Source organism: Sphaeramia orbicularis, chromosome 4, assembly GCF_902148855.1.
Source record: "Sphaeramia orbicularis chromosome 4, fSphaOr1.1, whole genome shotgun sequence".
NCBI classification, from domain to species: Eukaryota; Metazoa; Chordata; class Actinopteri; order Kurtiformes; family Apogonidae; genus Sphaeramia; species Sphaeramia orbicularis.
The window spans coordinates 56,824,303-56,845,752 of NC_043960.1; the positions used below are offsets into that span (position 1 = coordinate 56,824,303).

General features: G+C 43.0%; 1 protein-coding gene across 7 annotated transcripts in view; it reads right to left on the bottom strand.

The window, feature by feature from the left end:
- Positions 1-3,726: 3,726 nt before the first annotated feature.
- Positions 3,727-21,450, bottom strand: part of LOC115417985 (arf-GAP with coiled-coil, ANK repeat and PH domain-containing protein 2) — a 96,790-nt gene continuing 79,066 nt past the window's right edge. For 5 of the 7 annotated variants that reach the window (XM_030132248.1, XM_030132246.1, XM_030132247.1 and 2 more), the window contains 5 exons: positions 19,101-19,333; positions 16,723-16,832; positions 16,527-16,637; positions 16,347-16,408; positions 8,670-9,659 (listed from right to left, as the gene is read on the bottom strand). In XM_030132248.1, coding sequence (XP_029988108.1) covers positions 9,556-9,659; positions 16,347-16,408; positions 16,527-16,637; positions 16,723-16,832; positions 19,101-19,333 — 620 coding nt within the window. In that variant the 3' untranslated portion in view covers positions 8,670-9,555. Of the gene's footprint in view, positions 3,741-8,098; positions 8,102-8,669; positions 9,660-16,346; positions 16,409-16,526; positions 16,638-16,722; positions 16,833-19,100; positions 19,334-21,450 lie in introns of those variants that run through there. The other 2 variants (XR_003935230.1, XM_030132245.1) reach the window with 2 other exon arrangements.

The following is a 21,450-nucleotide window of genomic DNA, read 5'->3' on the forward strand; positions in this document are numbered from 1 at the left end:
ACAGTCCTCCAGAGTCTTCCACAGTCCTCCAGAGTCTTCCACAGTCCTCCAGAGTCCTCCACAGTCCTCCAGTCTTCCACAGTCCTCCAGAGTCCTCCACAGTCCTCCAGTCTTCCACAGTCCTCCAGAGTCCTCCACAGTCCTCCAGAGTCTTCCACAGTCCTCCAGAGTCCTCCACAGTCCTCCAGTCTTCCACAGTCCTCCCGTATCTTCCAGAATCCTCCACAGTCCTCCAGAGTCTTCCACAGTCCTCCAGAATCCTCCACAGTCCTCCAGAGTCTTCCACAGTCCTCCACAGTCCTCCAGAGTCTTCCACAGTCCTCCAGAATCCTCCACAGTCCTCCAGAGTCTTCCATAGTCCTCCAGAGTCTTCCACAGTCCTCCAGAGTCTTCCACAGTCCTCCAGAATCCTCCACAGTCCTCCAGAGTCTTCCACAGTCCTCCACAGTCCTCCAGAGTCTTCCACAGTCCTCCAGAGTCCTCCACAGTCCTCCAGTCTTCCACAGTCCTCCAGAGTCCTCCACAGTCCTCCAGTCTTCCACAGTCCTCCAGAGTCCTCCACAGTCCTCCAGAGTCTTCCACAGTCCTCCAGAGTCCTCCACAGTCCTCCAGTCTTCCACAGTCCTCCAGTATCTTCCAGAATCCTCCACAGTCCTCCCGAGTCTTCCATAGTCCTCCAGAGTCTTCCACAGTCCTCCAGAATCCTCCACAGTCCTCCAGAGTCTTCCATAGTCCTCCAGAGTCTTCCACAGGCCTCCACAGTCCTCCCGAGTCTTCCATAGTCCTCCAGAGTCTTCCACAGTCCTCCAGAATCCTCCACAGTCCTCCAGAGTCTTCCACAGTCCTCCAGAATCCTCCACAGTCCTCCAGAGTCTTCCACAGTCCTCCAGAGTCTTCCACAGTCCTCCAGAATCCTCCACAGTCCTCCAGAGTCTTCCACAGTCCTCCAGTATCTTCCAGAATCCTCCAGAATCCTCCACAGTCCTCCAGAGTCTTCCACAGTCCTCCAGAATCCTCCACAGTCCTCCAGTCTTCCACAGTCCTCCAGTATCTTCCAGAATCCTCCACAGTCCTCCCGAGTCTTCCATAGTCCTCCAGAGTCTTCCACAGTCCTCCAGAATCCTCCACAGTCCTCCAGAGTCTTCCACAGTCCTCCACAGTCCTCCCGAGTCTTCCATAGTCCTCCAGAGTCTTCCACAGTCCTCCAGAATCCTCCACAGTCCTCCAGAGTCTTCCACAGTCCTCCAGAATCCTCCACAGTCCTCCAGAGTCTTCCACAGTCCTCCAGAATCCTCCACAGTCCTCCAGAGTCTTCCACAGTCCTCCAGTATCTTCCAGAATCCTCCAGAATCCTCCACAGTCCTCCAGAGTCTTCCACAGTCCTCCAGAATCCTCCACAGTCCTCCAGAGTCTTCCACAGTCCTCCAGAGTCTTCCACAGTCCTCCAGAATCCTCCACAGTCCTCCAGAGTCCATCCTGTCCTGTAGGTTCAACAGAAGCTGCTCTTCTAGTCGTGACATGATGTACGATGGTGCGATCATTGTCTAAAATGCAGATGTGTTTTCAGGAACACTGGTTTGCTGCAGACTAAACACTGGTGTTGGCCAGTGTACACACACACACACACACACACACACACACACACACACACACACAGACCAGTGTAATTCATCTGAAGTATAGACACTAGAGGCCAGCGCATAAATAGACCCACTGTAATTATTAAACATGGCCTGGACCTGGACCATCCATCCACAGATGTGTATGAAGACTGGCATCATTTCATAACTTCATTAGTGTACGTTCAAGGGTAGGAGACTCAGCCTGCGTGGACGTAAACACTGTTTCGGACTGTTTCCTCTGAGGTCACCTTTGGTTTCCTGTGGGTTCAGTTTATTTGGACGACAGGGGGTCTCTTTAAAAATGATCAAATACTCTAAACTATAAACCCACAGAATACACACACATCAGTAATCTGCACAAATAACAGCCACAGCAGTGAGACTGAACCAAAGCCTGGACTAAAACAGAGCCCAGGTCTAGTCCAGCTCCAAGGAAAGGACGCCCTCTGCTGGACACAGAACTCATTACACATGGTCACTAGTTTTCCAGCAGAAACAACAACAACAACAACAACAACAATAATAATAATAATAATAATAATAATAATAATAATAATAATAATAATAATAATAATAATAATAATAATAATAATAATAATAATAATAATAGCTTTATTGATATAGCACCTTTAAAAATGAAGTTTACGAAGTGCTTTGACAGACAAAGCAGAAGGGCACAACCGCAGAATACAAGATTCAAGTAAAGACTAAAACAGAAGCAACACAATAAGAGAGATATGTACAGCAAATGCAAAAACATGACACTTCCAATAAATTAAGTGAATCGGAGTAAAGAGGACAGGGATAACATAACATGATGCTATCAAATCAATGTAAAAATGAAGGAATGAGATAAAAACAACATCATGTATGAGAATATAAATTAATAACCAAACAGGATAAAATTCAAATTCAACTGTGAGCTTCAACTCCACAGTTCTGTGACGTAGAGAGAGGTAGGAGAAATAAGGACAAAAACGAGGAAGAGTGAAACTAAACTGAAACTAAAATGATCAAAGCATCTCCTTTAAACCAACCAGTGGATCAAACAGTGAGTTTAATGTCAGATCCATCGTCTTCCTGATGGTTCTGTATATGAGAGCACAGTGTGATTACTTTATAAAAGTATGTGATTGGAAAAGATTATCAGATATTATGTGTGGAATCAGTTGTGTTTCAATAGATTCAAACCCTATAATATGATGTTGTGTCAGTAAAGTGGACGGAGACAGTCCGGTCTGTTAGTGGACACAAGGTGGACTTCGATGGGTCCAGACTGGTTTATGGACGGGGTTCATATGAGGAGTATATACAGTATGTGTGCGTCTGTCTGTGTGTGTATATATCAGTGTTTTTCAACCTTGGGGTCGGGACCCCACGTGGGGTCACCTGAAATTTCAAGTAAAAAAAAATACTAATAAAAAATATCCGGTGAGTTGAGAGAGACAATCACAGACATGACAAACTGTGAGTGTGAAACTGCAGCACTGTGGTTCTGTTTATCTGTCAAATGTTCACTGTGGTCAGTTTCAGATGCTGCAGCTCTTTCATAATTCATAGTTTCAGTTCTTGTTTGTTCAGTATTAATTGTCCTCCTTGTAAATCACAGCTGGACTGACTGTACAGATCCTGACCAACGAAAATCCAATTCTCTCTTTGTGCAGTAATCTACACCTGGATTCACTGCCTCCGTCCAGAATAATATACATTATATAGACTAAATGTCATCTAAAATTGACTTTCATTTGCAACATAGTATAGAAAATTATTATATGATCAAAAACAAATTAATTTTAGGAAAAAAAGTCTCCGTTTTGAATGTCTGTTGTCACCAGAAATTTGTGATGTTAACCCTTTCATGCATACTGGTCACTACAGTGGACAGCTGTTCTCTCGTTAAATTTATGGATTTTGTTGTTTTAGTTTCATATCATCCAACACAGTGGACACTTAATGCATCATCCCATACACTGCAATTCACACCATTACTGTAACTTTGTTGTTCTTGATAAACCTGATCTGCAGTAACAGGTTTTAGTGTAAATCAATTATTAATTGTTATAAGACTAATAATAAAAGTTGTTTTAATCAAAAAGTTGATTTTTTTTTGCATATCATCTCCATGAAGTGAGTAATAACTAGTATTAGAGTATGTTAAAATGTGAGAAAATAATCAGCTGCATGAAAAATGTTATTATTTCATAGTTTTCTCACAGTATATCACTTTCAGATGATGGGTTTTAAATACATGTTTATTTGCTTCAAAAACTGAACACATGGTGTTCAGCAGAGTGGACATTTTTGTAACTCCAAGAAAAATAAGTTCATAAAATTTTTTTAAAAAAAAATCAATCTTTGTTTTTTCATGCCTAAAGAGGAATAAAAACAGTAAAAAAAAAAAAAAAAAAATCTCGACTAAGGATCTTATAATTCATGCATGAAATGGTTAAAATCAGGTCACGAACCAAAAAAGGATGGGAACCACTGGTATATATCTTCCATGTATATACAGACAGGCTCATGTCACTGCAGTAAAACCAAAGGTTCTTTACTGGTTCCAGTTCCACTGTTTCATACTCCAGTCTCAGATCTGTAAAACATCTGCACTAAATGTTCAGCTGTTATTTTCCACATTACCTGGGCCAATGGTTTCCCTGCTTCAGGTCTACAGAATTTATCTCTCTATACTGGAAATGCAAAGAAGTGAAATGTTTGATATTTTTCAAAAAATGAACCTACAAATAAAATCTGTTCGATGTTCTAGACTGAAATGACAGATGTGAACCAAACCATGTGTTTCCAGGAGTGAAAGGGTTCCAGCATCTGGTCAAACTTTACTCTGTAATGAGTCTCTACCTGGGTTTCCAGGACCCTCAGAAATGTGTAAATTACACAATATACAACTGAAAATAGGAAAACGCAGAAATGTCGCAAAAACTGTCAAAGATCGCAAAAAATGTTCTTACACGTTTTTTTTTTTTAGTCATTTGAATATAAAAGTATAGTTTTGTCCTGTTCATGTGGTCCCGGTGGTTTTGTCCCTGTTCATGTGATCCCAGTGGTTTTGTCCTGTTCATGTGGTCCCGGTGGTTTTGTCCCTGTTCATGTGGTCCCGGTGGTTTTTGTCCTGTTCATGTGGTCCCGGTGGTTTTGTCCTGTTCATGTGATACCGCTGGTTTTGTCCCTGTTCATGTGGTCCCGGTGGTTTTGTCCTGATCATGTGGTCCTGGTGGTTTTTGTCCTGCTCATGTGGTCCCGGTGGTTTTGTCCCTGTTCATGTGATCCCAGTGGTTTTGTCCCTGTTCATGTGATCCCAGTGGTTTTGTCCTTGTTCATGTGATACCGCTGGTTTTGCCCTGTTCATGTGGTCCCGGTGGTTTTGTCCTGTTCATGTGGTCCCAGTGGTTTTGTCCCTGTTCATATGATCCCAGTGGTTTTGTCCTTGTTCATGTGATACCGCTGGTTTTGCCCTGTTCATGTGGTCCCAGTGGTTTTGTCCCTGTTCATGTGGTCCCGGTGGTTTTTGTCCTGTTCATGTGGTCCCAGTGGTTTAGTCCTGTTCATGTGGTCCCGGTGGTTTTGTCCTGTTCATGTGGTCCCAGTGGTTTTGTCCCTGTTCATATGATCCCAGTGGTTTTGTCCTGTTCATGTGGTCCCAGTGGTTTTGTCCCTGTTCATGTGATCCCAGTGGTTTTGTCCTTGTTCATGTGATACCGCTGGTTTTGCCCTGTTCATGTGGTCCCGGTGGTTTTGTCCTTGTTCATGTGATACCGCTGGTTTTGCCCTGTTCATGTGGTCCCGGTGGTTTTATCCCTGTTCATGTGATACCACTGGTTTTGTCCTGTTCATGTGGTCCCAGTGGTTTTGTCCCTGTTCATATGATCCCAGTGGTTTTGTCCTTGTTCATGTGATACCGCTGGTTTTGCCCTGTTCATGTGGTCCCAGTGGTTTTGTCCTGTTCATGTGGTCCTGGTGGTTTTGTCCTGATCATGTGGTCCCGGTGGTTTTTGTCCTGTTCATGTGGTCCCGGTGGTTTTGTCCCTGTTCATGTGATACCACTGGTTTTGTCCTGTTCATGTGGTCCCAGTGGTTTTGTCCCTGTTCATGTGGTCCCAGTGGTTTAGTCCTGTTCATGTGGTCCCGGTGGTTTTGTCCTGTTCATGTGGTCCCAGTGGTTTTGTCCTGTTCATGTGGTCCTGCTGGTCCTGCTCAGTCCAGTGGTCTCCCCTATGACCCTGTCCTCAGAACAGGTGGTTCTACTTGGTTCTGTCCAATAGACACTGGCTTCAGTGGAGGAACTGCTTCCCCAGGGCAGGACAAGTCTGGGGACACCAGAGGGTCCAGAACATCACACAGTTCAGTAAACTGTACCCGGGTCACTGGGAAATTCTGGATCCACAACTGGTCGGTGAATTCCTGTTGTCCACTTGTGTCCCATAAATCCATGGTGCGTGTCCATAAATGTGGACTTTTCCTTGGGTCGGTTCTGCGTTCTCTTCTTCTGTAGTTGAAGACAGTCAGTGCAACAGCAGCAGATGAACCCACACTACAGTGGACACACCGAGGAGGTTTGGACCCAACTGAGTCAAACATCTGCCTTAAACCAGAACCAGGACCCAACTAGACAGGACTGGACCACAATGAACACGTGTGGACAGACGGGACTGGACTAGAACCACACAGCAGAACAAACACTGTTCAATGGAAACACTGGACTGGGTCCGAACTGGACTAATATGGGCTTTATTAAACTGCCCTTAAAAGGCGCTGGAGACTTTCGTGACCAATTTTTCATCAAATCTGTCAAACCTCAGTATCATGAATCTGTCAGTCTGTCTGTCATTACTCACCTGAATCTCTTGCATTACAGTGAACAGTTTCTTAGTGCCATCCACCAGAAACAAACCATATGTTTACAAACTGAGCCAGGAGGTCACTCGGGCATCTTCAGAATTTTGTTGCGTCGTGCATTGTGGGAAAGGGAGGTTCACGCAGCCACCTGACAGTGGCAGCAGAAACATATGGTATTATATGAATGAAACAAACATGACGCGAAAACGTCAGAAACTGCTGGAGGAATATGCATAGAGGGAAGGGAGTTCCTGCCATTTCCGTGTCGTGTCTGTTCCAGCTGCTGCTGTCAGGAACCTTCGCTTCCCACAATGCACGTGGTGACAAAATTCCAAACATGCCCAAGTGACCTCCGGGCTCGGTTTGTAAACAAATGGTTTGTTTCTGGTGGATGGCTCTAAGAAACTGTTCACCGTAATGTAAGAGATTCAGGTGAGTAGTGACAGACAGACTGACAGATTCATGATACTGAGGATACGACTGAGGTTTGACAGATCTGATGAAAAATTGGTCATGAAAGTCTTCTGCAGTTTTAAACCCGGCTGGTGTTGGATCATTTGTTGGGCAGTTTCTTACCAAACACTTCCATCCTATGATACTAAATGTGAACAGTGGTGTCGGTGCCTCTGTTCGGTTCCTTCAGTTCCTCCAACATTAAAGCAGCAGCTGTTCAGTTTATGTCAAAGTGTTCAGTTCAACCAACAGAAAATCAGGTTTCATAGTCAGACAAATATGAATTCAGATTTAATTGTCCTTCCATGCACACATCCTTTCTACATGTCTTTTTAAAATGATTTCAAATGAATATAAGAATTACATACCTGTAAGATAAAATGATACCAGTATTTATAAAAGGACTGAGACTAAAAACAGACACAGGTCCAGTCAGTGGGTCCAAACACGGGTCCAGCTGTTCTCATGTCAGAACAAACCCACAGAGGCAGACCTAAGGCCTCCTTCAAAACAGAGCAGGAGTCCAATCAGTCAACACATTTGCACTGATAACTATCATTTAACAATCAGAAAAACTATCATCTATTCAACACGACAGGCGTCAACAGGTTTCATTCTTGTACAAAGTGTCACCATCAGAAGTGGAAAACACAAGACGGCGATTTAAGACAAAAGGATCTGTGCAAATAAGTGAAGGGCGTCCACACCGAGCACTAGGACCACAGCTGGACGGAGCAGGGGCACAAGCACCACCACAGGGACAGACGAGTGGACCGACCCCCCACAGCAGAAGGATGGATGAGCCCAGGTCCATGAACACAAATACTCTGATCAATACCCACACCAATACTCTGATCAATATGGAGATCATGTAAACATCTGATAAAGAACATCAGCTGTGCTCATTATAGATCAGATTAACACTCCTGGATCTCTCCCCAATACTCCGATGTCTTTGTGCAGGTAAACCTGTTCATCTGATTTCAGACTAATCTGGTCTAAAGTGGGCCAGACCAGTCCAATAATATCAATAATAGGATCAGAACTGATCAATAATGTCAACTCCAAAGTTTTATCTGTTTTTGAGTGAAAAAAAAAAAAAAGTCAAATTCCATAATGAAAATGTTTACATCTACGAACTGTACTTGAACATAACATGAACAAATATGAACAACCTGAACATTCTGAAGAAAAAGTGTAATTTTAACAATATTAGGTCTCAGTTTATCATTTCTACATGTGGATTCTTACATTCATTCATTCATACAGATCCAGTGGATCTACAAATACACAACATTTAATAAAAGAATCTTGGTCCAATTCCACAGACTTCTATTAAGACAGTTCAGGTTGGTCATAGATTTTGTAAAAGGTTAGTCTGTAAATGTAAACATGTTTGTGTAATTCTACTTTTTTACACTAAAACAAAAACAAGAAAAGCACTTGGAGAGCGCAGACCTCCGCCAAGGCAGATCTGCCCCCCCCAACCCCCCCGATCACCATCAAAATTTCATAATTTCTTCCTTGTGCCGTATCAACATTTCCTGAAAATTTCCTGAAAATCCGTCCATAACTTTTTGAGTTATCTTGCTAACAACAAACATGCACGCATGCAAACACACAAAGCAAAGTGATCACAATAAGAGGTAAGAAAATGTGCTTTTTTCATTATTTTTAGTCTATTCAGATAGTATTTGACTGGTTCTGATCCACTTTAGACTGAACTGACCTAAAATGACTTTAACATCTTTGACTGTTCATATCTTCAGTGTAATTTTTACATTTCTCTAATTCATTCCAGGGGCCGGACTGGACCCTTTGATGGGCCGGCTTTGGCCCCTGGGCCTTATGTTTGACACCTGTGGGGTACACCCTACTACATGCTCAGTATTCAGTGTGAGGCCCAGACAGCACATCCATGGTGTGGATCAGAACACCCTGGTCCCCTGCTGTGGGTGTGGACAGCCCTTTGAAAGCATATGAACATGTATAAGTTCATGAAAGCAACACTTACAACTGCAGCAACTGTCTACGGACAAACTCCTATAAAAGAGGATGAAATGGAGTACTTCCCAGTCTGTTCGGCCCTCTGACACTGGGTACTTTATAATGTTTACAAAAGAAATGCTCTTTAAATAGAAATGATCTATTTGTGTATTTCAGTTCCCACAGTCTGAGTGGAGGACAGCTCTGATATCTGAACTGGACACATTCATTTACAGACGTTCAAACTGTACCGTCCACTTCTGAAGAGAAGTCCTGCTTAAAAACACAATCATATAAAACATGGGTTCTCTGCTCACAGAGAACCGCCTTCATCTGACTAAAGGGGTGGGGCTTCAGATGACCACACCTGTCTGAACGTGGGCGTGGCTCAGGTTCAGTCCAGGTGTGTTCATCGTAGACTGATACTACAAGGACATGGACGTCTTTCCTGATCTAAGTGTCTTTGAGCAGCCGGCGCTGTGTGTGTGAGGGCATGTGACGGGGGGGCGGTGGTCACGTCAGGGCCGGTGACGGGGGCGTTGGTCCCATCAGGGCCGGTGACGGGGGCGTTGGTCCCATCAGGGCCGGTGACGGGGGGCCGGTGGTCACGTCAGGGCCTGTGACGGGGGGGGTGTCGGTCCTGTCAGGGCCTCTGGGGCTCATACTGCTGGTAGCGGTTCAGCTTCTCGGGGTCGTTGGAGGCCATGTGGGTGAAGTCCTGGAAAATGTCCTGGTAGGTTTCATCTCCTGCAACAGCAACAAAAACACAGAATTCCAATCAAAGGGAGGAATGGGAGCGCCCATCAAACACATCAACCTGTTGATCTGTTTTTACAGCCTCATGTTAAAGTAAAAAAAAGAGCCCAGTGGGATTGGAACCATCTGCACAGATGGTACAGAGTCAACTCTACTGAGGCTTCAGGTCCAAAGCTCAGATGAACTCAGGGTCCAGCTTAAGGCCAGGTACTTGTTTTATGAAAGTGAACTCTATTAACATCAAACCATTCAAAGTGTTGGAATCCTGCTGCTGAACAGCACCGTTCAATATGATCAGAGCTGATCAGAGCTCATACCAGAACAATCTGAACCCATGCTGATAAGACACTCCAACTGAAGGGTTTACATGGACACTAGGTTCCAAACATGAACACACACCACAAACATTTCATCAGAATAGAACATTTTTGATATTTGTGCAATTTTTTATTTCACCTGTTCTGTTAAAAACAGGGTTCCTACAGGATTCTGGTGGTTCTGTAAACTGGTTTATTCCAGCTCTACATGTAAAGTGTTAGGAGAAAACTTCTGTTATGATTTAATACTATAGAAGTAACATTTGACTAGCTGATGCAAGGTTCTACAAAGTAAATTTAAGACCTTTTTAAGACACTTACAATAGAATATAATGCCTATTTCACACCAAACTGGAAAAAATGTATGACTCCTAGAACTTAGGAAAATGTATTTATTTCCCCCAACTCTGATTCCCACTGTTCAGTCATTTTGTCATTGAGGGCTGAAAAGTTAGAGATAACTGGTTCCTAATTTCAGTATAAATTGTCGGGTTGGAACGGGAGTCAACTAACGTTAGTTTCTTTGCATCTTGGACACATTTAAACACAACCAAAAAGTTTATGACAACGAACTGAAGACTGACCAGATCAATACCTTTAATACCTTTGAAAGACTTTTTAAGGTATGAAATGCAGATTTGGAAATTCAAGACTTTTAAGACTTTTTCGTACCCCATGGGAACCTTGTAAAAATATCTTTGAGCGTCTTTGGGTACTTTGAAAAGCGCTATAAAAAAACGATGTATTATTATTATTATCATCTTACAATCCTTAATAGTAGGAAAACAAGATGTAACAGTAGTGGCAGAAGCAGAGGAAAAACCTTTAGTAAAAAAGAAATAATAGAGGAGTATGTGTAAGAAGAAGAAACAGACCCTTGTGTTCTGGAAAAATATTAATCTTCATTCTAAAATAATGAGTCTGAGAACAATCCTTAAATCTAGAAAAGTCTTGAAAAATAATAATTAGCCACTGACCAGTTTGAGCTGCTGCTGCGCTGTGACTGACTCTTACCATCAGAGTCAGAATCAAGTGTTTCAACAGTTAAACTTCACTAGTGTTTGTCCAAGGTTACGTCTCCTCTGCCTGACGGCTCTGGTGGTTCCAGGTTTAATGTGATTGGGCTGTTTTTCTGATCAACACTGGAACATTAGGGTCCATGTAAACACAGGCTCCGCCCACAGCAGGTCTGAATGCACTAATCACATTTTTGGGTCAAATCTGATTTTTTTGTGTTGGTTCATATTCCACATTAAATGCGACTTCTATCAGTTTTGAGTCTGAATTGGATGTGACCCTGAAGTGACCCACATGCACTAAAGAGGTCCTGATGGAATACGTGACCACGCAGACACACACTGTGTTTACAGAAGGAAATACGGTTTTCCTCCTCCTGGGACGTTTGTCGCATTTCAATGATGCAAAGGTCGGATAAATGTGACCCGGACGTTCAGACTGAAGTCACATTGGAAAATATCAGATCTGTATCAGATTTAGGACCACATATGAAAGTGGTCCGGATCAGATTTAGGACCACATATGAAAGTGGTCCAGGTCAGATTTAGGACCACATATGAAAGTGGTCCGGGTTAGATTTAGGACCACATATGAAAGTGTACTGGGTTGGATTTAGGACCGCGTATGAAAGTGGTCCAGATCAGATTTAGGACCACATATGAAAGTGGTCTAGGTCAGATTTAGGACCACATATGAAAGTGGTCCAGGTCAGATTTAGGACCGCATATGAAAGTGGTCTAGGTCAGATTTAGGACCACATATGAAAGTGGTCTGGGTCAGATTTAGGACCACATATGAAAGTGGTCTAGGTCAGATTTAGGACCACATATGAAAGTGGTCTGGGTCAGATTTAGGACCACATATGAAAGTGGTCTGGGTCAGATTTAGGACCACATATGAAAGTGGTCTGGGTCAGATTTAGGACCACATATGAAAGTGGTCAGGGTCAGATTAGTGCTGTTCAGACTGTCTTTAACAGATCACATACAGGTCACATATGGGTAAATAAATCAGATTGGGCCACATTTACCTGCAGTGTGAACGGAGCCACTGTCATCACAACAAGAACAGAAAAGGAAGAGTCAGCCGTACCTGTGGATGCCGGTGAGGCTGGAAACATGAAACCAAACGCAGATGGAGAAAAGATGGCAAAGAACAGGAGAAGGAAAAGGTGGAGCAGAAACTGACGCCAAGGCCACAGAAGAAGGTTTATGTGAACAACTGTATTGCGTTTAAAGTGCAGGATTGTATGTACAAAAATACAGTTGTGTTGACCTCAGCACCCCAAAGAACACAAAGATAACAGAAGAAAGGCACAAACTCTGAGGACAGAGAGGAAACAAAAGCAAAATACAGAATCATGTATGAATTTACAGAAAAAGAAAGAAGTGAGAGCACAAAAGAAGAGTTAAAGAATGGACAGAGTTCATCTTCCATCAGATCAGACATTCTCAACCCATTAGGAGTGCAGCTTCAAAAAGAACCAAAAGGGGTTTTAGGACTCCATGACGCAGAATCAGAAAAGGAACAGGATATTTAGGATGATTGAATTTGATACAAAACTCACTGGAAGCTCATGCTGAAAACCACCTGAGTCCAGTACAAACCACAGGTCTGTTCAGTTTACAACAAAGGTGGGACGAAGGATGGAGGAGGTGGGGGTTTGTCCCTTACATTCACCCCTGGACATCCTTCATCAGTTGATTGGACAGTGATCCAAGAGTCCAGCTGTCCCCAAACCCCCCCCCCCCCCCCCCCCCCCCCCCGGACACAGTCTGTCTGCTGTCGGCTCAACTCACATGGCTCTGAAACATTCCTGATGTAGCTTTACATTTACTAAAGGTTTTTTTTTTTTACTTTTAGAAAAAAAAAAAAGCAGCATTCAGGCTACAAATAGTCTGGACATGGGCATAAAATATTTGCGAACATTGCCTCTCCTGCTGCAGTCGACACACGCCTTACGACCTAATCACATCAGCCCATCCACTCCTTAAAACACAAACAAACACCACAGTTCCCTGTTTGACCGACTGAAGCAGCTCCACACACGTTATCCTCCAAAACATCTGCAGCGTTCCTGCTCCACAACGTCAAAGTGCACGTGTGCATTCAGAGCCTCTGCTGAGATGTGGGATGGCATCACATTCACTTAACTCCCGGGACAGTTAGATTTATCTACATTTAAACCCTTCAGATGCAGTTTTCTTTTTCTCCTTAAACTTCCCATTTCATTCCAATAAACAGGTTGAAGGATGAGCAGGTGATTATGGGCTGTACACAGTTTTTTCTTAACTAGTTTGCATCATATAATGGCTTCAGTTTATATTTGAAAATAGGAGTAAAAACCCACTAACATTCAATCTGATCAATGTGAAGGCGCTAACAGGCCGTTCATCTTACAATTCTGGATCTGCCACAAAAACAGGCAATGAGCACGTACACTAATGACTAATAACCAAGATATAATATTAGCATAGAGTTCATTAAACTATTGACTGTTTTCACACTTGCTGGAAATACGTAATCGTCGTGTAAAAGGACGTCCTGCCAAGGGTCAACACAGTGAGACCAAATGGACCAGAGTGGACGCAACCTGTCTGAGCCATTTGACAAATATTACATTTGTAGATGTTGTGAAGGTTCATTGAAGAAAACTCTGTAACTAAAAAGAACTAAACTAAATCAATAAAAGGTACAAATGTTTCCACGAGGAATTTGTCCTTAAATATCAGGGAAAGAAGAGAGTGATCAGACTGTTAGTGAACTGATAGAACCACAAGTCATTAGCGTGTTTACGAAGACAGAATGTATGTCTAATGTCCAGTCGACCTTACAAAGCATCACAGCCTGTTTAGGGTTGTCCAAGTGGACGTCTTCTATGTAGCATCAGTAATGTTAGCTCAATGCTAACATTGCTTAATTAATTAACAAATCAGTTTACCTTTCTTATAATGGGTGACATTTGTGTTTATGTCTGCCTAACCTCACTGTCCACAGGACAAGAATGAAAGGACAGACACAGCTGCTTTTGGGCCAAACTAGACCAACCTGGAACGGTACTAAAACTCTAGTTCTTCGCTTGCGCCACAGTTGCCCTGAAAGGCCAGGAAGTAGAATTCCACTACGACTGCATATTTCCAGTCAAAACTACAGTTGTGAAAAAGGTCTACACCCACCCAGTCAAAAAAACAAAGCTGTGAACAGAGACACCTTCGTTAAACTCATGCACATAAAGAGACCCCCCCCCCCCCCCCCCCCCCACGGCCTATACTGTCAAATACAGACGAGAAAATCTAGGCTGTAATGCACATCATTTACAACATGTACAGTATCATAATACAAGAGTTACCTTTATGAAAGAAAACCAGGCATGTCAACTTCACAACAACAAATACATCATGTTTGGACAGAAAACCAAAGACGTCAACAGTCAAATGGTTAAGACTTACAACGGGAACCTTAGAGTCACAGGGAAATACAGAAACATCAACAGGAATGTGCATAAAGGAGGTCCTCCAGAAGAACGGAGGAGAAGTCCTGGTGTTTGTCCACGCATTCACTCTATTACTGGACTGATCACATGACAGTCCGTTCCATTCGGAAGTCGTGGTTATTGCCAGTGAATTCAACCTGTCAGATACTGGATCATTCCATCCTGATGGCACTTCCATCCTCCACCACTGAATAAAAACTGAAGGATTTTAGGCCATATACAAGGCTCTGATAGCTACTGTAAATACTTCAGTAGAAGAAGTCAGCGCAGCAGTAGACTTTACACTTAAAGGGCGGACGCTGGGTTTATTCCTTTACTTTGTGCTGTTAGGTACTGTACAGGTGGACCAGTCTATGAACCGGTCCAGGTTCCAGACGTTAACCTCATCTCATTACTACAACCTCTGTCACCGTGGACAATCTGACAACTATTTTCTACGTTAATCAGATAGTTGTTAGTCCGTCCTAACCTATAAACATTCTGTCACAGACCACTGGAAAAAAAAGAGACATTCAATCAACTACCAATGATATCAAAAATACGCTGAGTTCTCTGCTCTGATGGGCTTTGCATAACTTGGTCTGTTGTGTTCCTGCTGCCGTTGGATAAGAGCCCAGATGTCAAACTCATATTCTTTCAGGTTCCACATTCAGCCCAATCTGACCTCCAGTGGGCAAGACCAGTACAACAATAACAGCCTAGAAATACTGACAAGTTTTACAGTGCAAAAAATTACATGAAATTAATGAAAATATTTACATTTACAAACTATCCAAACAAAAAAAGATGTAGATAACCTGAAAAAACTGAAATTTCTGAAGAAAAATAAGTAAAATTCTATCAATATTATACCTCTATACCTTTCTTTACATTTACATTTACAAACTATCCAAACAAAAAAATTTGGCTGTGAAGAACCTGAAAAGGCTGAAATTTTTAAACTTATTATTATATTATTATACGTCATCTTCTCATTTCTTCATGTGCATTACAGATCAGATCTACAACGGCACAAAATATTTAATAAGAGGCAGAATATTGGTCAAACTGCACTTAATTTTCTTTAGACATTTCAGGTTGTTCATATTTGTTCAGGTTTTTCACATTTCATTGTTAAAGGATTGTTTGTAAATGTAAATAGTTTCATAATTTAATGTTATTTTTTGATTTGGAGTGGTCAGAATAAGTATGGGTCAGAATGCTGTTATTTTACGGTTGAACCTGAACTAAAATAAGTTTATCATCCTTGATTATTATTGTTAATATGTTCAGTGTAACTTTTGCACTTTGATCCCCTGGGCCGGATTGGACCCTTTGACGGGCCGGATTTGGTCCACGGGCCGCATGTTTGACACCCCTGGATTAGAGCAACGATTGCACCTTTTCTGGAATTTTGATTCAAATATAAACGTGTAAAATGAACAACATAAGCAGCTGTTGTGAACTTTGTGACTTGTTTTCGTTCGATTATCAGTAAAGGTGGGGGTTCCTTTTCTAGTTGAGCCTCGGTGGATGAACAGAACAGCGTCTGCAGCTCTAAGCGTTCTTTCAGATCCTGATAATATTGCACATGAAGGTCCAGCTGGTCCTACTCCTGACAGGAGCTCCAGCACTTCACCTTCTTCACACTGGAACAGCATTAATGATAATACCCATGATTCAGTGTGGTTGGTGGTGCAACCCTCCTGCTCATGTGCAGTTTGTGGTCAGCTGAGCCCCGCCCCTCCTTTCCCTACGTGAGCCTCCTATGTGACCCTGACAGTTTCTAGGTTTGGTCCAGGTGCAGGCTGATAAACTCCTGCATGCACCTCCTGTACTGCACCTCAGTGGGGCTGTTGGGGTTATATTGACCTGACTGACTGTATGGACCCTCGGCCTCGCGCATCTCCTCGTTCATCTTGGCCAGTCGTAACCTGGGAAACAGAACAAACACAGACAGAGTCACAGGTTAGAGTTCAAACTGGGATTTAAACCTACAGCTGAACTAGTCTGCCTTTGGTCCAGTCGTAGGCTGATAACAGAGACACTCACAGTGTGACGATGTCTGCGTTGGCCGCCTCCACAGCCATGGCCAGGGGCGTTTTCTCATCAATGTCCGCAGCATTTTGATTGGCTCCTCTTTTTAAGAATAAACACACTTGCCTGCAAAACAAATGGAATCTGTTTGAATTAGCTCCAGCAGCTTTAAGCTTGACTCATCGTTAAATGTTCAGGGGATGGAACAGACCCTGTGTGTCCCAGCATGGTGGCATGGTGGAGGGGTCCTCGTCCCTGAGCGTCCTGCTGGTTCACATTGGCTGCATTTTGTAGTAGAAACTCACAGGTGACCAGTGAACCCTTGAATTCAAAGAGGTTCAGTCAATATTTCACATGGAAACAGCCTCAACCACGTAATCATTAACATCCATATGATCCACCACTGGGCTTTTAGGAAATATGTTCTTCTGACTTTATGGCCTTAACTTCCAAAATGAGCAGGTATAGAATGTGTACATGGACTTCTCTGAAAATGGAACAATCTGCACAAGAGAGACTCACATGAGTGAAATGAACTTCTGTTTGTCTACTGTCTGTGTGACTAAGATACACAATCATCACACTCAAGTGGTTTTTTGTAAAAAATAAAATGTATTATAATATTAAAAAGTAACTTTGTGTATTTTGGTTCATTTTTGCAGCTTCAGTAGAGACGCCCAGACTTCCCTCTCCCTGGCCTCCTCCTCCATCTCCTCCTTCTCTGGGGGGATTCTAAGGGTTTCCCAGGTCCAGATATAATCCCTCCAGTGTGTCCTGGGTCTGTCCTGGGTCTCCTCCCGGGTGGACATGTCCACAACACCTCACCATGGAGGTGTCCAGGATCATCCTGACCACATGAACCACTTCAGCTGACTCCTCTGGATGTGGAGGAGCAGTGGTTCTACTCTGAGCTCCTCCCAGATGGATGAACTCCTCCTCCTATTTCTAAGGGAGAACCCAGACACCCTGCGAAGGAAACTCATGTCCACCGCTTGTATACATAATCTTGTCCTTTCGGTCAATACCCATAGCTCGTGACCATAGGTGAGGGGAGGAACATAGATGGACCAGCAAATCCAGAGCTTTGCCTTTTGGCTCAGCTCCTTCACCACAGACCGGTACCGCGTCTGGAATCCTGCCGACGCTGCTCCGATCCACAGGTCGATCTCTGGTTCCATCCTTCTGTCACTCGTGAACAAGACCCAGAGATATTTAAACTCCTCCACTTGGGGCAGTAACTCTTCTCCAACCTGGAGAACTACTCTACCCTTTTAAAACTGAGGACCATGGCCTCGGACTTGGAGGTGCCGGTCTTCATCCTGGTTGCTTCATACTCAGCTGCGACCCGTCCCAGTACAAGCTGGAGGTCACAGCCTGATGAAGCCAACAAGACCACATCATCTACAAAAAGTAGACATGAGACCCTGAGGCCCCTAAACTGGACCCCCTCCTCCCCCAAAACCAGACCCCTTCCTCCCTCTGGCTGCACCTAGAAATTATGTCCATAAAAATTATGAACAGAATCGGTGCCAAAGGATGGCCCTGGTGGAGTCCAACCCAGCAATGTGGATCAAGCTCTGGCTCTGGTCATACAAGTACCTGGACATGGACAAGACATGGACCCCATACTCCCGCAGTACCCCCCACAGGACCCCCAAAGGAACACTGTCGAAGGCCTTCTCCAGATCCAATAAAACACATGTGGAGTGGATGAGCAAACTCCCACAAACATTCCAGGAGCCTGTGGAGGGTAAAGAGCTGGTCCAGTGTTCCACGACCGGGTCGAAAACCACATTGTTCCTGGATCCAGGGTATGACTATCAGCTGACCTCTCCAGTACCCTAGCACAGGACCCAGGGAGGCTGAGGAGGCCAATCCAGAGGTAATGTCCCTGTCCTCCATGCGATGTTGAAGAGGCGGGTCAGCCAAGACAGCCCCACAACATCCAGAGCTTTAATCCCCAGACCTCAGACACATCAGCCCTGGTGATGGGTGAGCCCACCCCCGGGTCCCAGGCCTCTGCTTCCCCCACAGAAAGTGTGAAGCTAGGGTTTAGGAGATCCTCTCAGTAAATCTTTCAACGTCTGACGATATCCCCAGTGGAGGTCAGCAGAACTCCATCGCCACCGTAAACAGGACATACGGCCGGAGGTCTACAGAGACGACCAGCTGATCCTGGACCCACAGCCTAGGGCGTCCTGGTGCCATGTGCACTTAGGAACACCCTCATCTGTGGCTCACACAGAAGTCCAGTAACAGACCATGGCCTGGGTTCAGATGGGGCAGGCCGTTCTAACCCTAACCGTCATTACCCACATAAGCGTTGAAGGATAGGATAAAAACTACATGGATCCCAGAATGTGTGGTTCTTTCTGTTCTCCAGCTCAGATATAGGTTTGATGCTGCCGTTTGCTGTTGGGTGCAGCTGTCATTTCCCTTCCTGTCGGTTCATTTGATGGGTTTTCATCTTGGTCCTAAAACCCAACTGATGAAAAACCAAAGCACAGGGCTTCTGGGCGTCATGATGTAGAACTACTGAAAGTTTTGGGCTGTCATATGTATTGATAACTGGTGTGACTGAACTCTTACCCCTTGCACTGCCATGATAAGTGGAGTCCTCTTCTCATCCTCGGTGTTGACCCAGTTGACCTCTGCTCCATGGGCCAGCGCCTCAGCCATATCTGGAAGACTACGAGCACACGACGCCCAGAACAACTGCAGACCTGGACTGTACTCCTTTGGCTCATAGAAGGCCATTTCCTTACATGGTGATGGGGGAGGCAGTGTGGCAGGCATGGGCATGGGGGGGGGCTCTGCAGCATCTGAATGAGCCACAACACACAGACAGGGTAAGGTTAACTCAAGAAAGTAGTTTTCATCCTGGCACAAACCACACAGACATTACTTAAAAACAGGTTATCTTTTAATCTTTTCTCCACATTCATTTTGTTCAGTGAGAAAACACTGATGTTTTTATTGTAGCAGTAAAACACTAAAACCAGTCAGATCGATCCGTATGTGGACAATGACCTAAATTTTGTCATTTTACTTCTTAACATTGATATAGTAGATTTGAGATGAAAAAAGTGTGAAGTTTCAGCTTTAATTCAAGGGCTTTAACAAAAATACTGCATTAATTATTGAGGAATTACAAACATTTTAAAGAGTCCCTCCATTTTCAGAGGCTCAGAAGTAATTAGATTACAAATCAGAGTATTATTTTGAATACTTGGATGAAAATCCTTTGCGATCAGTGACTGTCTGAAACCTGGACATGGACATTGCTCCATGGCCTGTGTTCAGTCGCCGCTTCGAGGGTCTTTCATCTTCAGTAACTCACAGACATGCTCTGCTGGGCTGAGGTCATGTGACATGTAACATTTGGCTGAATATGAGGAACACTGTGTCACCTTCAGAGTTCATCCTGTTTCTTCTGTCACCGTCACATCATCATAAACCCCAGTTCCACATGTCCACACCATAACTCTACCTCCATGATGGTGGACATTTGGCAGAGTATGGATCACGTATGTTCTATCGTATGTTCTACCATACTACCATCATTCTCATACAAATTAATCTTGGTTTGACTTTTTTTTTCCTTTTTTTAAATGTTTTCGGGCTAATCTGCCCTTTCTGTTGTTGAGTATTGACAATGATTGGACTGTTGTTAGTCCTCTGTATGTACATTTGTGAAGGCATCTATATTTTTGACTGGCTGGATGTTGTAAAAGGGTTTTCTTCAACAACAAAAGGATTCAGTGATGGTCCACTTTAGTTTCCTTCTGTGGTGTTCCAGGCCTCCTGGTGTGGCTGAGTTCACCACTGGATTCTTCCCAAACTGTGGATTTTAGTCTCTCCTAAAGTTTTCACCATCTCTCTGATATTTACTTTTATATTTTTCAGCCAAATGACACCTCTTTCACTTGTACTGACACCTGTAGGAACTTCATTTGGAGAACTCTGGTAAACAAATATCAAATGCACATTCATTTGGAATCAAGTTCAGACCTTTTGTCTTCTAAGAAAAAACAGGAAATCAGCCACAAAGCTGCTTGTCAGTCCATCGTCCAATTACTTTGGAGCCTCTGGAAATGCAGGGACTGTTTGAAATGGTTGTAATTCAATTTTGTTTTATTCTATAATGGAGAATTTACATGTTTTACATTCACAGGTAAATATAACATTTACAATATTATTTTTCTATATTTCTTTTCTTTTCAGAGAATAATAAAACTATCTGTACATTTATTTTCCTGTGTGTATCTATATACCTTTGTTTCCTGTTTTCTGAACCTTTTTTTGTTTTAACAACAGAGCAGTAATAAAAAAATGAATAAAAATAAATAAAAACAACAGTAACATAGTATCTAACCAATGGTAGGTGTCATGTTTGGTTCTTTTTTAGTGTTCATAAAGTCCGTCTATAATGGTTGTAATTCTTCAATGCTTAGTGCACTATTTTCATTATATTCCAGTTAAACCCCTTGAATTCAAGCTGAACCTCTACATTCTCTGGTGGTGTACAGAGGCTGACGGTCAGAGGTTCCATTAGATCAAAGCATACATTTATTTTCATATGTAGGTACACAACATCAGGTTATTACTTCAAACTGTTGGGCAAATACTGTGAAAACTTTTATTAGAAAAAGTATAACTTCATTTCTTTATTTTAGGATCCCCATTAGTCTGTACTGAAGTACAGACTATTCTTCCTGAAGTCCATTTCCAATATTAAAATATTACAATTTTTAAATTTACAAAGCACACCTTAATGGATGTACTCATGAATAATGTTACACACTTTGTTACAGCAGAGAACATGCTGTGTTCTCTCCAATTTCTCATTAGTATTTTGTGTTTAACAGCAAGTGGTGGACTGAGGAATCAGATAATCTACACAATACACAGCAACTAGCAATTATTTCACAAATTTCAC